This window comes from Mytilus edulis, chromosome 8 (assembly GCF_963676685.1).
Source record: "Mytilus edulis chromosome 8, xbMytEdul2.2, whole genome shotgun sequence".
NCBI classification, from domain to species: Eukaryota; Metazoa; Mollusca; class Bivalvia; order Mytilida; family Mytilidae; genus Mytilus; species Mytilus edulis.
In genome coordinates, this window is record NC_092351.1 from 18,232,269 (window position 1) to 18,246,016 (window position 13,748).

Below are 13,748 nucleotides of genomic sequence, written 5' to 3' on the forward strand. Positions count from 1 at the left end.
CTTAATAAATATGATTAGAGTAACAACTTGATGATCCAGATATGTATCGGTCTTTATACGGAGTTTTGTGAAGTCTTGGTATCAAGTATACTGACGGTATATTTTCTTTTTTTCTCGTTTTGATGTAAATACCAAATGAAGGAAAGACATATTTGTGATTCTGCAAAATTTAATCCTGTGTAAATGATGTTGACGAAATGTAAGGATTTCTAGTTGTGCTGTTTATTCCAAGCTCTTTTATGAGACATTGCAAATAATGATATTTACATACGAAGACAATATTATTGGAGGCTTTATCGGACGGAACAACGATATATCATCGTGCAAAGAGGATAAAGCATCAATTTCAGCCAGATTTTTTAATGGGATAGAAACCCTTATGCTCATAGTTAATATTAGTTTCTGAATGCGGTTCTGAATTCTTGATCGAATAGCTTTGAAAAATTCAGATAAAGTGTCCATTTCTGGTTCATCTAGTTTGCTCTTTACCCATTTTCTAGTATAGTCCTCAAATGCATTCATCAGTAAACTTAAGTTCCTTGTCCAGTTGATGGACTTTGGAATTCTGTAATTTGGTCCCTTAGCGAACAACTCTCTTAATTGTTCATTAATAACGATGCCAAAGTAGACAGTTATAACATGACCAAATGGACTATAATTCCATTTTGAATATGCATATGAGCTATCCGGAGGTTTGGACTTTACATTTGTGAGGTTAAAGGCCTCCAATATACTTTGAAATTGAAAATTCAAGACGACATTCTAAGCGTAGGCCACAGAAGACGAATACAAATGAATATTTGGTTAAAGTAATAGAGTAAAAAAAGGTTACGACGACAACGGACGTCAAAATGATGACAAAAGTAAATATTTTGAAAAATATATTATACATATATAAAAAAAGAGTGTAATCAGTTCAAAACAATATTGTATAAATGTAGATCCTGTTGCTTTACCAATCCCAATAACTACAAATGTTTTTCGTTTATTCAGCCTCTGACAACTTGTTTATCCATCAGAAAATTCATCTGTGGGTAATGAGTTTTAAAGTGCAATCTAATGATAAAAACGACATGTACAACAAGATGTTTATTTCTGTCAACATATCGTGAGAGTCAACGTTAAAGCGAATGTACCATCTGGTATACTATATTTCTGATTAAAATATCAAGTTAGAAGATTTGCAACGGAGAGATTCGAGAATGGATTTCAAGATTATTTTTGTTAATCCAATGACAGTAGTCATTAATCTGTTGCTGCTTTCAACAGTCACAGGTAATTTATTGTAGCTCTTTATAAATCTTATATAATATAATCTTGTTATGAAATTGATTGTTCTTTAAAACTTTTTTTGAGCGTCATTTTTGAGATTTGTGTATCACTTACCCAGAATTCAGTACTTCTGTTTTGACATGAATTATCATTGATGTGTCAATAGTTATGAAATTTACAAAACTGCGAATTTTTCGAATATTTTGAAATACTTAGGATTTTCTACCATAGAATATTTATCTGTCTTATATGTTCTCTCATTTATTTGCATTGTAGTCCTGTCATGTAATGTTGTCATTTTAATGTTATATTGAACATTGCCATTAAAGCGAGAGGTTAGGCTAACCACAAAACCAGATTCAACCATCCATTTTCTTCTTCTTAAAATGTCTTGTAACAAGTCAGGAAAATGGCCATTGTTATATTATAGTTCGTGTTCCTGTTTTGTCGTAAGTCTTCTCTTATATTTGATATGTTTTCCTCAGTTTTAGTTTGTAACCCAGATTTTTTTCTTTTTCTCAATCGATTTATGAATTTCGAACAGCGGTATACTACTGTTGCCTTTATTTACCATCACTGTAATTAGCATTATGTCTCGGAATTTTGGCACTGGAAAACCCATCGACGTCGTACATAATTTTGCCTTTTAAGTCAGATGAAGAAACATAATTATTTAACCGTTACGGTAATTCTAATCAAAGTCCTTTTCATGTAATAGTATATAACTTCGCTACTTCGTCTCCGATATTCCACATAATTAAGGTAAAGATAGATTTATAGAATAAGTCAAACTTTGTTTTATATAACAGAATTGGAAAGACAGATACAAAAATGTGCTGTTAATAAGAAAGGAACAAATCTTTCGGCAATGTTTACTGAAACTGAAAAAAAGTAAAATAACAAAAATATCGAAGTCCGAAAATTCAAAATAGAGAGTCCCTCATTATATGTTAAATTATGAAGCTCAAACACATCAAACGAATCGTATTCCGAACTGGGTACCGGCATTTTCTTTGTCGAAAATCATCACTATTTGAAATATTGTTTTTGCAACACCTTTATTACGTTTTTGGAAAATATTATTCGATATTCCTGGGAGAACCAATTGTTCATATATGCTTTCCGAATGGTTTGTTTATTCAAATAGGACAAACATCATACAGAAGCTTCTCGAAAACAATTGAAATGAAACTGACTGTAGATATGGTTTACTGCATATATCCTTATAAACTCTAGTAAGCAACACAACTGATGCAATGCCAATAAAGGTCGGTTGAGAACTAAACAATACGACAAAAGAGATGATTTAAATTTTCCCATTTATGTGTAACAACATTCCGATAGCAATTCATATGAAGTTTGAAACTATAATGTAGAGCTTGCTTTTGTATTTTTTATTTTCTCTATAGAGGGTAACATATTGCAGGTAAGCTATCACTAGAGTCAAGTAGTAATGTTCACCATTCGTTAGCATCTGATAAACTTGGATTCTTTTTATCGACTCTGATTATCTTTATCGTTATTCAGTTTAATTTTTAATACCGTTATAGAGGAAACAATGATTCGTCCTTATCAATTTTTTTAAAGCCATGGTTTCGGAGAAATTGAATCTAGATTTGTTAACATAGCTTCAATGTAATACATTTTTAAATATAGACTACATTGTGTTACACGGGACTTTAAGGTATAACATATTGCAAAAACAAAAAACAAATTGTAGTCAAGGATATGTTTCATGTAATGTCATTTATATGAATCCGATTTATATATGAATTACACAAAGCTTTTCACTAGTGTATCAACTACTGTTTATGTATGCGAAGCACCCAAGTTCACCACTGGTTAAGTTGTAGTTCATGTTAATGTTGCTAAATCTTAAATGTTTTTGAAGTCATTTTTGTATATTCTTTTTTCTTTTGGCCAAAGTTAAGGCTTGTTTCGTGTATTCCACTGATATATTGGACATGTTGGTTTTGATTGATTCCGCTTTCTTGTGAAGTAGCATTATACACATTAGAACTTTTCAAAGTAAAGCCCTCAAACACTTTCGTTTGAATATTCTATTTAAATCTCCGGTTAACTTAAAAGTACAAGGATGTCAATGAACCATATTTTAGCTTGACGCCCTTGTCACCGTTTTGTAAACAACATAATGTTTTGATATTTCCTTAGAAGTAAATAAGTTATATTTAATCGTATAAATTATATAAAGTCAGTTTTTATTTAATCGTCTATGCGTGTATAGAAACCTTAATGTACACGAGTATCAATCAAACACATGTCATATATTCTTAACGATATTTTTACAAGTTTCAGTTAGAATAAATTATGGGATGACATTAAAAAACTATCGCCAACGCATAAATGTATTTACTTATGTTTTACCAAATCTGTGTTGTTAAACAAATGATGTGAGAATTTAAGAAAAAATAGTCTTAATATTATCCATTTTTCTTTGTCAAGAAAGATTAGCTTAACAAAATTGTAACATAGTTGAAAGATCTACTAGCAATTCCTGGGCATCTGACTTTAGTCAATTTGATGATGTGGTACGTTTTCTTATTCTTGAATCGTCTGTGTACTGTTTCCTATAGTCATTTCGTCGATGTTATGTTTAGTCATTGTTTTTTATGTTTTCATAATTTTATGATATATGATATTTTTACGTCTGTCGTTCCACTACGACTTTTTTTCAGTCTTTCAATTACTTCAATTACTCAAATTATGATTCAATCGGCTTGCAACAACCTATGCTACATGTAACTGCAAAGGACCACTAGAAACTCTTTAACCCTTGGCAATAAGCCACATCATACGTGTCGTTTTTTATACAGTTGTATAGTTGCTGCGAAAGCAAATTTACAAATCTAACATTGTTGGGTTGATGTTTAGACGAGTTGTATATACATAATGTACCCAGCAATGTATCACATCACTGCTGGTGATCCGATGGATACATCTGTTGTAGAGTTGTCACTGACTCAGACGTACTTATAAATAAAATTATTTTCTGTGACTGTATCTTACATTAATTTGTATGATCCTTTACTATAAATAAATTAGCTGATCTGTAAAAATAACATTTCCATGCCTTATATATAATGTACTGAAGTACGACGCTAGATTAAAACTGACGTGGAAAGGTAACACCCTGCCACGTGTTATATACCTCTATTTGGTATTTCTGGTTACCGGAAATGTAGGACATAATTTAGTCTGTTTTTTTTTGTATTTTACGGGACTGTATACCTTTTTTATGTTTGTCGGCGGCGAACAATTAGTGTCGTCTGCCATACATGTGTTTGTTAAATGGCAGTAAAATAAAATTTGGATAACGAAAAGCGTGACTTCAATCCCATAGTCCCCCCAGACAACAAAAAGGATTGAGGCCCGCGACACAACGAAAGCTTCATTTTTATGAAGCCCAGGTGGTCGTGTGGTCTACCCGGAGCGCTACAGTGCAGGCGATTTGGTGTCACGATATCACAGTAGCATGGGTTCGAATCCCGGCGAGGGAATAACAAAAAATTTGCGTAAGCAAATTTTCAGATCTAACATTGTTGGGTTGATGTTTAGACGAGTTGTATATATATATATATCCCCGGCGCCCGGGCTGGAACCTGTATTTTATTTTCTATATATATATATATATATCAGTCTAAAGATTTGCACAATGGTACTGATATAAGATGTTATAATACGAAAATGTTGTTATTAACACGATTTGATAACAACATTTTCGTATTATAACATCTTATATCAGTACCGTTGTGCAAATCTTTAGACTGATATAATTTTTTCCTTATCTGCATAGTATCGCCTATTTTAGACGATCCGGTACATAGTAAATTTGCTGGTTGGTCTTTTTTATAGACTTTTATATATATATATATATATATATATTTATAAGTACGTCTGAGTCAGTGACAAATCTACAACAGATGTATCCATCGGATCGCCATCAATGATGGTGATACATGGCTGTGTACATAATGTATATACAACTGAGCCCAGGTGGTCGTGTGGTCTAGCGGGACGGCTGCAGTGCAGGCGATTTGGTGTCACGATATCACAGTCGCATGGGTTCGAATCCCGGCGAGGGAAGAACTAAAAATTTGCGAAATTTACAGATCTAACATTGTTGGGTTGATGTTTATATATATATACGAGTCTAAATTGAAAACTACGTTCAAACCTATGATTGCGTTGGATAAAAACCGCAATTTTTATACTGTGCATGTAAAACAAATTTCGTTGTAGAAGGGTCTAAATACAGCACAAACAACATTTTCAAAAGACCAAAAAAGTGAAAAAGTATCGAATTTAAACAAAATGCATTTGACTAACAGGTCGAACAACTGATGTTCTTAAACCCTGCTGACTGCCATTGGCGATTGCCAAATAAAATTGATCACAAGATGTAACAAAATGGATCTTAATATAAATCTAATACTAAACAGAAAACGATAAACTATATATATATATATATATATTATAAAGTGCCTAGAAAATCAACCTAACGATGATAGAGTAGATTTGATTCGTAACTTCCTCCCCGGCGCCCGGGCTGGAACCTGTATTTTATTTTCTAACTTCTACGGCAACACCGCCTAGCATTGCGCAGAGACCTTATCCCCTCCTCTATATATATAAATATCTAAGAATATAACTTAAACACGCTAATTAATACATTAAAAAGTTCTATTAGATTTTAAATAGAAATACGTAATATTTCGCTAAACAAATTAGCTTCACCAGGCGTGTTCATCTCTCAAGGTGAAATCGGATGCATGACAAAAAAATATTTTTGTAGCTTAATCTATACAAGATTTGAGGAAAAGTGTAACATATTTATTAATGTTGCATAAAATATGTTTGTAGCTACAACTACATAAAGTTGGAATAAAAGTTTAACACATTTATAGATGTTCGATTAATTGTATGAATTTCTATAAATTAATTTGTATGATTTCAAGATAATTATGGTTTTGATTTGCTTTTAAATCTTTTTTTGTCTCTCTCATTGAGTCCATCAGATTCAAGAGTTCGTAACTGGTGCATCTAAATCTCTCTCTCTCTCTCTCTTTTGTCTTCCTTGTGTATCCTAGTTTTGATTTGTCTCAATGATTTGAAATGTGACGTTTTCAAAATCATGTCCTGCTCTTAAAATGTGTCTTGTAATTAAGCAGTTTCTTTCTTTTGTATCAAATGACCGATGTTTATTTAGTCGGATGTTAAACGGTGTTTCTGTTTCACCAACATATTGTACTTTGCAAGTTCCACACGTTAGAACATACATGCAATTTTGCGTTTTGCAATTTGATGTGACTGTGCTGACGAATTGGGTTTCGATGTTGGCGACTTTGCAGCACTTACAATTGCCCCTTCCGCATGGTTTATAATCTCCGATTGTTGATATCTCTTGTTAAGACACTTTGGATGTTACTAGAATATCTATGAGGTTTTTGGTTCTGCGGTAATACCCCCAGTCCCACTAGGCCACGATCGCACTACGATCTGTGAAAAAAAAAGCAAATTTTGATGATCGTAGTGCGATCGTGTAGATCGCAGTAAGATCGTATCACGGTCGTGGTGAGGTCTTCAAGATCGTGAAGAGCGTGGCCAACTTTGAACATGTTCAAAACAATCGTGGTGCGGTGTGGTGCGGTCGTGGCGAAATCAGGTCGTAGTAGAAGTGTAGTGAGAGCGCACTAAGGTCGTAGTAAGATCGCAAAGGTCGCTGTACAATCGTAGCGAAAGTGTGATTCTATTTAGAGAGACTGCGCTACGATCGCAGAGCGACGTTATCACGACCTCACTACGACCATCACGTTCTCACTGCGACCCAACTACGCTTCCACTACGACTATACCACGCTGTTCACGACCATAGTACGATTCTAGCACGCCCTTGTCGTCCTCATCACGCTCTTCTTACGACCTGAATACGTTCATACTACGACCTATATTTTGTTTGTTTGAATGTAATTATCCATTTGCTCTAACGGCTCGACCATGCTTCTCGTTTTTATATAGATTAGACCGTTGGTTTTCCCGTTTAAATGGTTTAACACTAGTAATATTTTGGGTCCTTTATAGCGTGCTGATTGATGTGAGCCAAGGCTCCGTGTTGAAGGCCGTACCTTGGCCTATAATGGTTTACTTTTATAAATTGTTACTTGGATGGAGAGTTGTCTCATTGGCACTCATACCACATCTTCCTATATATATTGATACTAGTACATCTATGTCATCTCTGCTATCGTTCACTAAAATATCGTCATTGAGCTTTATGGACCAGTAATAGGTTGTAATTTAGGTTGGATTGGTCGGTCCGACATCTCTGCTTGATCAGGATTCGTTACTTTGCTCCCTCTGCCTCTACATCAACTTCTACCACCATGCCCACGTGTTCTGGTAGATTTTGGTGGCACGACTGTATTGTTTCCGAGAAATCTACGATTTAATCAGAAATAGAGGGAATTGAACTGTATTGATATGGAACACGATGTTGACGTTATTGCTGAGAACGTTGTAAGATCGCGCTATGAACGTAGTATAATCGTGGTAAGAACGTGTTATAATCGCAGTAAAATCGTGTTGCAATCGGATAACTCTTGGTATGGTCGTAGTGAGAACTTGAAGAGCGTAGAAAGATCTTGATAAGCGTAGTGAGGTCGCAGAATAAGCGCGATGAGAAAGTGGTATAATCGTAGCGGGGTCTTTGTAGAAGCGTAGAGAGGACGTAGTAGCATCGTGAAAGCAACGGAAATTTACATTTTCATGCCGCTCATATCGCGACCTCACTACGATCTAAATTTATTTTAGATAACGGTGAGCGTGGTGCGATCGTGGTCTAGTGGGACTGGGGCTTAAGCCATAACGGGAGATGATGGAAAAATCTCTTTTAAGGAAGGATCATTTTCAATAAGACGCCAGTGTTTGTGGACAATTGATGAAAGATTTGTCAGGCCAGGATGAAAGCTAACAACAATCCCGTTGTTACTTATTTCGCACGAAACTTTATTTATTACCACTTTGAAAACTTCATTTTCTGTTCAATTTATGTTTGGTAACCACTGTTACAAACCCTCATTCAAACCAATACAAACTTACAGCAATAATGTCATATATTGCAAGTCACAGACTTTTTAAACTTGTTCGCATTGAAAAAGATGAAAAGGAGAAAGATCTTTATCACAATTTTCCTTTGCAAACAACGGTCTCGATGGCGTCAACTAGGGCAATATCCTTGATCATGATTGACATCAAAGTTGTAACGTTTAGAGGACGTTTTTTTCAACAGTTTGTCGGCGTTTCTATGAGAATCGGCATTACCATGGGAACCATTTGTGCCCCTCTTCTTACCGACTTGTGCATTTATTATTATTAGGCTGATGTCATACAGGATTTTTTAGGAAGAAAGATAAGAATTTAGCGATATCCTTTGACTTTACTTTCCGCTATATAGATGATGTTCTCTCACTAAATAGTTCAAACTTTTGTGACTATTTTTAACGCAACTATCCCATCGTAATAGAGATAAAGGATACAACAGATAAAGTTATGTGTACTATTGTTTGTCTGTTTATCTTTTTCATTTTGAGTAATGGCGTTGTCAGTATATTTTCAATTTTTGAGTGTGACTGTCCCTCTGGAATCTTTTGTCCCTCTTTTAGGGGTGCTTTATATCTTGATTAACATCTAGACATTGACAATGAGGGTCGGATGAGCGCAAAACTTAACGAAAAAAGAGATAATTTCGAGCTTACCAATTGACATCTTTCCATTTCTCATAAATGATACGATATTCCCGGACTTGTGATTTCCTTGATATATGATAGAGGGTAGTTGCTCACAAAGAAGATATTAAATCAAGAGTTCCAAAATGGTGAAGTTGAAATAATTCTTTCGTAAATTTTACGGACGTCATCACGAGTTGGTTGACCGGTATGGAATATCCGTTCCACAGATGATATCAGATATGTTCCTTCTGTCGTAACTACAATTTAGTTCCCTTTTCGTGAATATAACCTATCGAATAAGAATATCTACCGGAATTGTAATAACATGAGCAACACGACATATCCACATATAGAACAGGATCTGTTTACCATTCCGGAGCACATAGGATCACCCCAGTTTTATTGGGGTACGTGCTGCTTAGTCTTTAGTTTTCTATGTTGTGTCTTGTGTGCACTTTTATTTGTCTTTTATCTTTTTTGTACCCATTGAGATGTCAGTTTATTTTCGATCTATGAGTTTAACTGTCCCTCTGGTATCTCTCGCCCCTCTATTATAAAACTAACATTATCTGCGGTATGTCACCTTATATCGGAGTTCCCTCCCCTTATGCACAATTGATAAAAATGAATCAAACTAGACATTCTTTTATTTTTGTCAAATACGACGGTAAATTTATCAAATACAATAAAAGACCCACTTTTCTTTAATAACACGAAACGTGTTACACATTTAATACATACTACTGTCGAAATTTGCACATTTCATGCAAGATTTAGACCGAATATTATCTGGATTTTCCAAATCAAAGATAGAGGAACACACCCCAGTCACCTTAAATTGTAGACATCTGTATTTATAAAACGACTTGCCTGATAATTTTATTTCATAACATATGACTAAGGATTTTATTCTTTAAAGAAAAAAAAATCATCGTTTTAAAAAATCGACTGTGTTGCATTAAATATAGTATGTAATGATTCATTTAAAAAAAAACATAAAATGTAAATATTTGTTTAATGCAACTGAAGTTACTTGTATTTTTTAATTGAGAAAACGGTGCAAAAGGGGAATTTAGAACCCTTTAGTCCAAGAGAGGACTCCACCATGGTCAAAAGAAAAAAAGGAGAAAAAATACAAACAAAAGTCCACAAAAACTCCACAAAGAAACATAGATAAATAAAGGAAAACGTGGTAGCGTTCATTCCTCCATGACGATTAAAATGATAAACTTATTTGACTGATCATGGTACATGAATTCCAATTACAACTGTTACGAGTCATCTCACAGATACGGCTAATTTGACACACCACAAATGCAATCTGAAATTGACTCTCATGATAATTCAAAATTACCATTTGACGACTATTGAAAAAGGCATTTCAACCATCTTGAAAGATTTCTTGAATCACGCATTACTAAATTATAATCCTGGTACTTTTGATAACTAATTACATCACGGACCCGTATAGATAAAGAAGACTACATAATTTATGCTTTATATTTTCATTTTTTTAAACTGTTAACTATATAATTTGAAGCAAATATAGGCTGCATAGAAAGAAATGTGTTTTTGTTTGTGGGATGCGTCAGGATATATTTGTTTCGAGGTTATTAAAATTTGAGTATAGATTTTTGAGAAACATTGACATCATTATGATACTTGATATGCAACATACATGTATATACTGCTTATCAAAATAAACCTCTTTTTAGATGCAATTTGTATACTGCCTGAAGAACTCAGGAATACGGAATGGATTTATAAGTATACCAAACCAGATGATAATACGCCGGTATCAACTACACTTAGGTTTCAGAATACAGTTTTACCAACACAGTCATCAATACGTTTAAATGCCCTTGGAACGACAATGGACGCATGGACTTGCATATCTAATTTAACATTGTCAGATACAGAATCTGTTGCTGTCTTTAAGTGAGACTATATAAGATATCACGTTTTATTGGGTTTTTTTTTTGTTTTATTTTTCATTATATTGGATACATATAACCATGCTAGTCGCACTGTTCCCCCATTTTATATTTGATAGTGTTTCAAATTAGTGTCGGTCCTTTTGGAATTCGATTTATCAAATAATGTGTAAAATGCATAGTGAAAAATAGTATATACATAGTTCTATTTATAATACTTATTTAGAAGGCATCTTTTTCCACATCAGATTCTATCATTTTCTTGTTTTAATATAAGAAATCAAATTATCTGTTCTGAAAAGTAATTACCCGAGTTGCTAACTGCGCTTGCAACTTAGAAGTTTTTATCATACAAACGTTTTTTCACTATCACGAGATGTAACTGAACTTCATAAAATCCAGTAAAAGCAAAACAAAAACAAACATTCAATTCAACCCATAATTCTGTTTTTACACTAATGAGCTAACGATTTTCATACTCTTATGTCATACCAAAAGTAAAGTTCTTGATAAGAGGCAGAAGTTACAAAAGGGACTATCAAAATTCCTAGGACGACGAGAAATCTAAGAGCATGGTACAAAAAAGACAAATAACGATCCCTCCATAGAAAAAAACAACGCGTTTTAGCGTATGAACCTCATCATAAGTGGGTGATCCGGAAAAATAAGAAGAAAATGCAGACAACGGCTTAGAAAACCAAAAAATATAAAAAAAAAAAAACCTACTCAAGACTATACCAATCACACAGTACCTGTTTTAACGTTGTTTAGTGAGAAGACTTGCCATAGTTACAAAATACAATACGCTAATAAAATTAAGTCCATGCAATATGTACGAGCCGCAGTAGGTCATGTATATTAATATATTTCCTTTTTTACTTTATTTCTATTCTGTTTTAGGAGCGACACCAGCTATACTGATGGACCTTTCAGTGGTAATAGATGGTTATATTTTTGTATGAAATTCACAAAGGTCACAGACAACCTGTTTTACTTCTACTTATTATCAGGTATTATTATTTTTTTCACCAGTCATCTTAGTTTAGATTTATCTAAACTGCTAATGATTAAAAGTTGTATGTTTGAATGTCTTGGAATTACTTGTCTTCTTGTTCTTTTAGATGTTGTCTTTGTTTCTATTTTGAGGTCAATGCAAGTCTTAAAAAGCAATGACAAATGATAATATTTATATTGCGCAGTTAACTCTCGTTTCATTCAAACAAGCCGCTGTCAAGAAGTTAGAAAATAAAATCAAAGGTGAGTGGTACAAATTGCTAAACAAATATGGTGGACAAATATTATGAACGTTCTCTTAGTCCAGGACTATAATTTTTGGGTATGTAAATCTGCTTACCAATTATATGTTTGAATCTTCTCAAAACCTGCTGACTTTCAGGCAGTCCTAGAAATTCATCAATGTTAATACAAGTTCAACTGTTGATTGAAATATGTTTTTCCTGCTGAATAAAACTAAATGTTTCTGATTAGAATCAAGTGTTCCCGAGCCGAGTAAAAATGAGTATTTCTGAGTATAACTACTTAATCAGGATAACAAAACTGTTAAGATGTTCCCGATAAATATGTATTTCTTAAATATTGTTTAATTATTTGCCATGTTTCTCTTTGTATTTGTCAACACCATATACACTTGCTAATAAATATGACAAATGATAAAATTTGAGATTTCTTTTTTTTATTTAATCCATTTTTTCAGCCTTTATAAATTACATCCTTTTACGCTGAATATTTTATTCTTTGTTAATTGCGAAAAAGGTAAATGTGTATACCAAAAACATAATTATAGTATTTTTTTAATTTTAATATTTGTTAATTAAATTTGAAATATACAGATGTGGATAATACTATATTGCCAAATGAAAGGGTATTCAATCCTCCAGAAAACAGTATACCAGATGATTCTGACCCACTGTGTAGCACGTTTTGTCAATATACATCAGAACCAAAAATACGCACACTTCAAAAGACAGGTAATTTGTTAGAGAAACTGTATAAATAAGAAGGTGTGGTATAAGTACATTTGACACAACTATCTGTTGGCTGAGTTGTAGTTCACTGACCCACTGTGTAGTTAGTTTTGTCAATATACATCAAAAACAAAAATACGCATACTTCAAGACAGGTAATTTGTTAGAGAAACTGTATGAATAAGAAGGTGTGGTATAAGTACCAATGAAACAACAATCTGTTGGCCATGTTGGCTGAGTTGTAGTTCACTGAGATAGATTAAGAGATAGTTGCACAAGAAAAAGCCAAGAAAACGTGTCAAAATGTCGTAAACACCGATCTAAACAACAGTAGCTACTAAAATCTAAGAATTGTAAAAAAGTGGAATTATTTTGAAGCCAATTGTGTTGAAAGACGAAAGAACTAATAGAGAAAGATAGATGGAGTTTGCTTGTATATAAACAAACAAATCTGCAGCCATGTAGATGATATGCATCGTGAGAAATGTTGCTGCGTTATATCTAATTCGTTTACTAGTCTTCCAGCTTCCATGTTTATTAGCCGTCTGTCCGTCAGCTATCACCGTCATGTGTTTTTATCAGCGCTATCATTTCTGATCAGATTTTGATTGATACGCATTTTTTTACAGTTTTTTTTTTCATTTTTGATGTTGAAAATTGGTATTTAAAAAGTAAAATCACTGAACTCCGAGGAAGTTCAAAACGGAAAGTCCGTAATTAAATGCCAAAATCAAATGATAAAACACATCAACCGCATGGACAATTTATTTTTATTTGAGAAAAAATCATGACTAATTGAACGACATCTTTTAT

General features: G+C 33.5%; 2 protein-coding genes across 9 annotated transcripts in view; both read left to right on the forward strand.

The window, feature by feature from the left end:
- The window catches only part of LOC139484982 (FHF complex subunit HOOK-interacting protein 1B-like), a 626,211-nt gene that overhangs the window by 438,969 nt on the left and 173,494 nt on the right, over positions 1-13,748 (forward strand). The gene's annotated exons all lie outside the window — the stretch shown is intronic.
- Positions 1,059-13,748, forward strand: part of LOC139484983 (CUB and sushi domain-containing protein 1-like) — a 46,308-nt gene continuing 33,618 nt past the window's right edge. For all 6 annotated transcript variants that reach the window (XM_071269059.1, XM_071269062.1, XM_071269061.1 and 3 more), the window contains exons 1-4: positions 1,059-1,275; positions 10,732-10,954; positions 11,851-11,960; positions 12,801-12,938. In XM_071269059.1, coding sequence (XP_071125160.1) covers positions 1,203-1,275; positions 10,732-10,954; positions 11,851-11,960; positions 12,801-12,938 — 544 coding nt within the window. In that variant the 5' untranslated portion in view covers positions 1,059-1,202. The remainder of the gene's footprint in view (positions 1,276-10,731; positions 10,955-11,850; positions 11,961-12,800; positions 12,939-13,748) is intronic.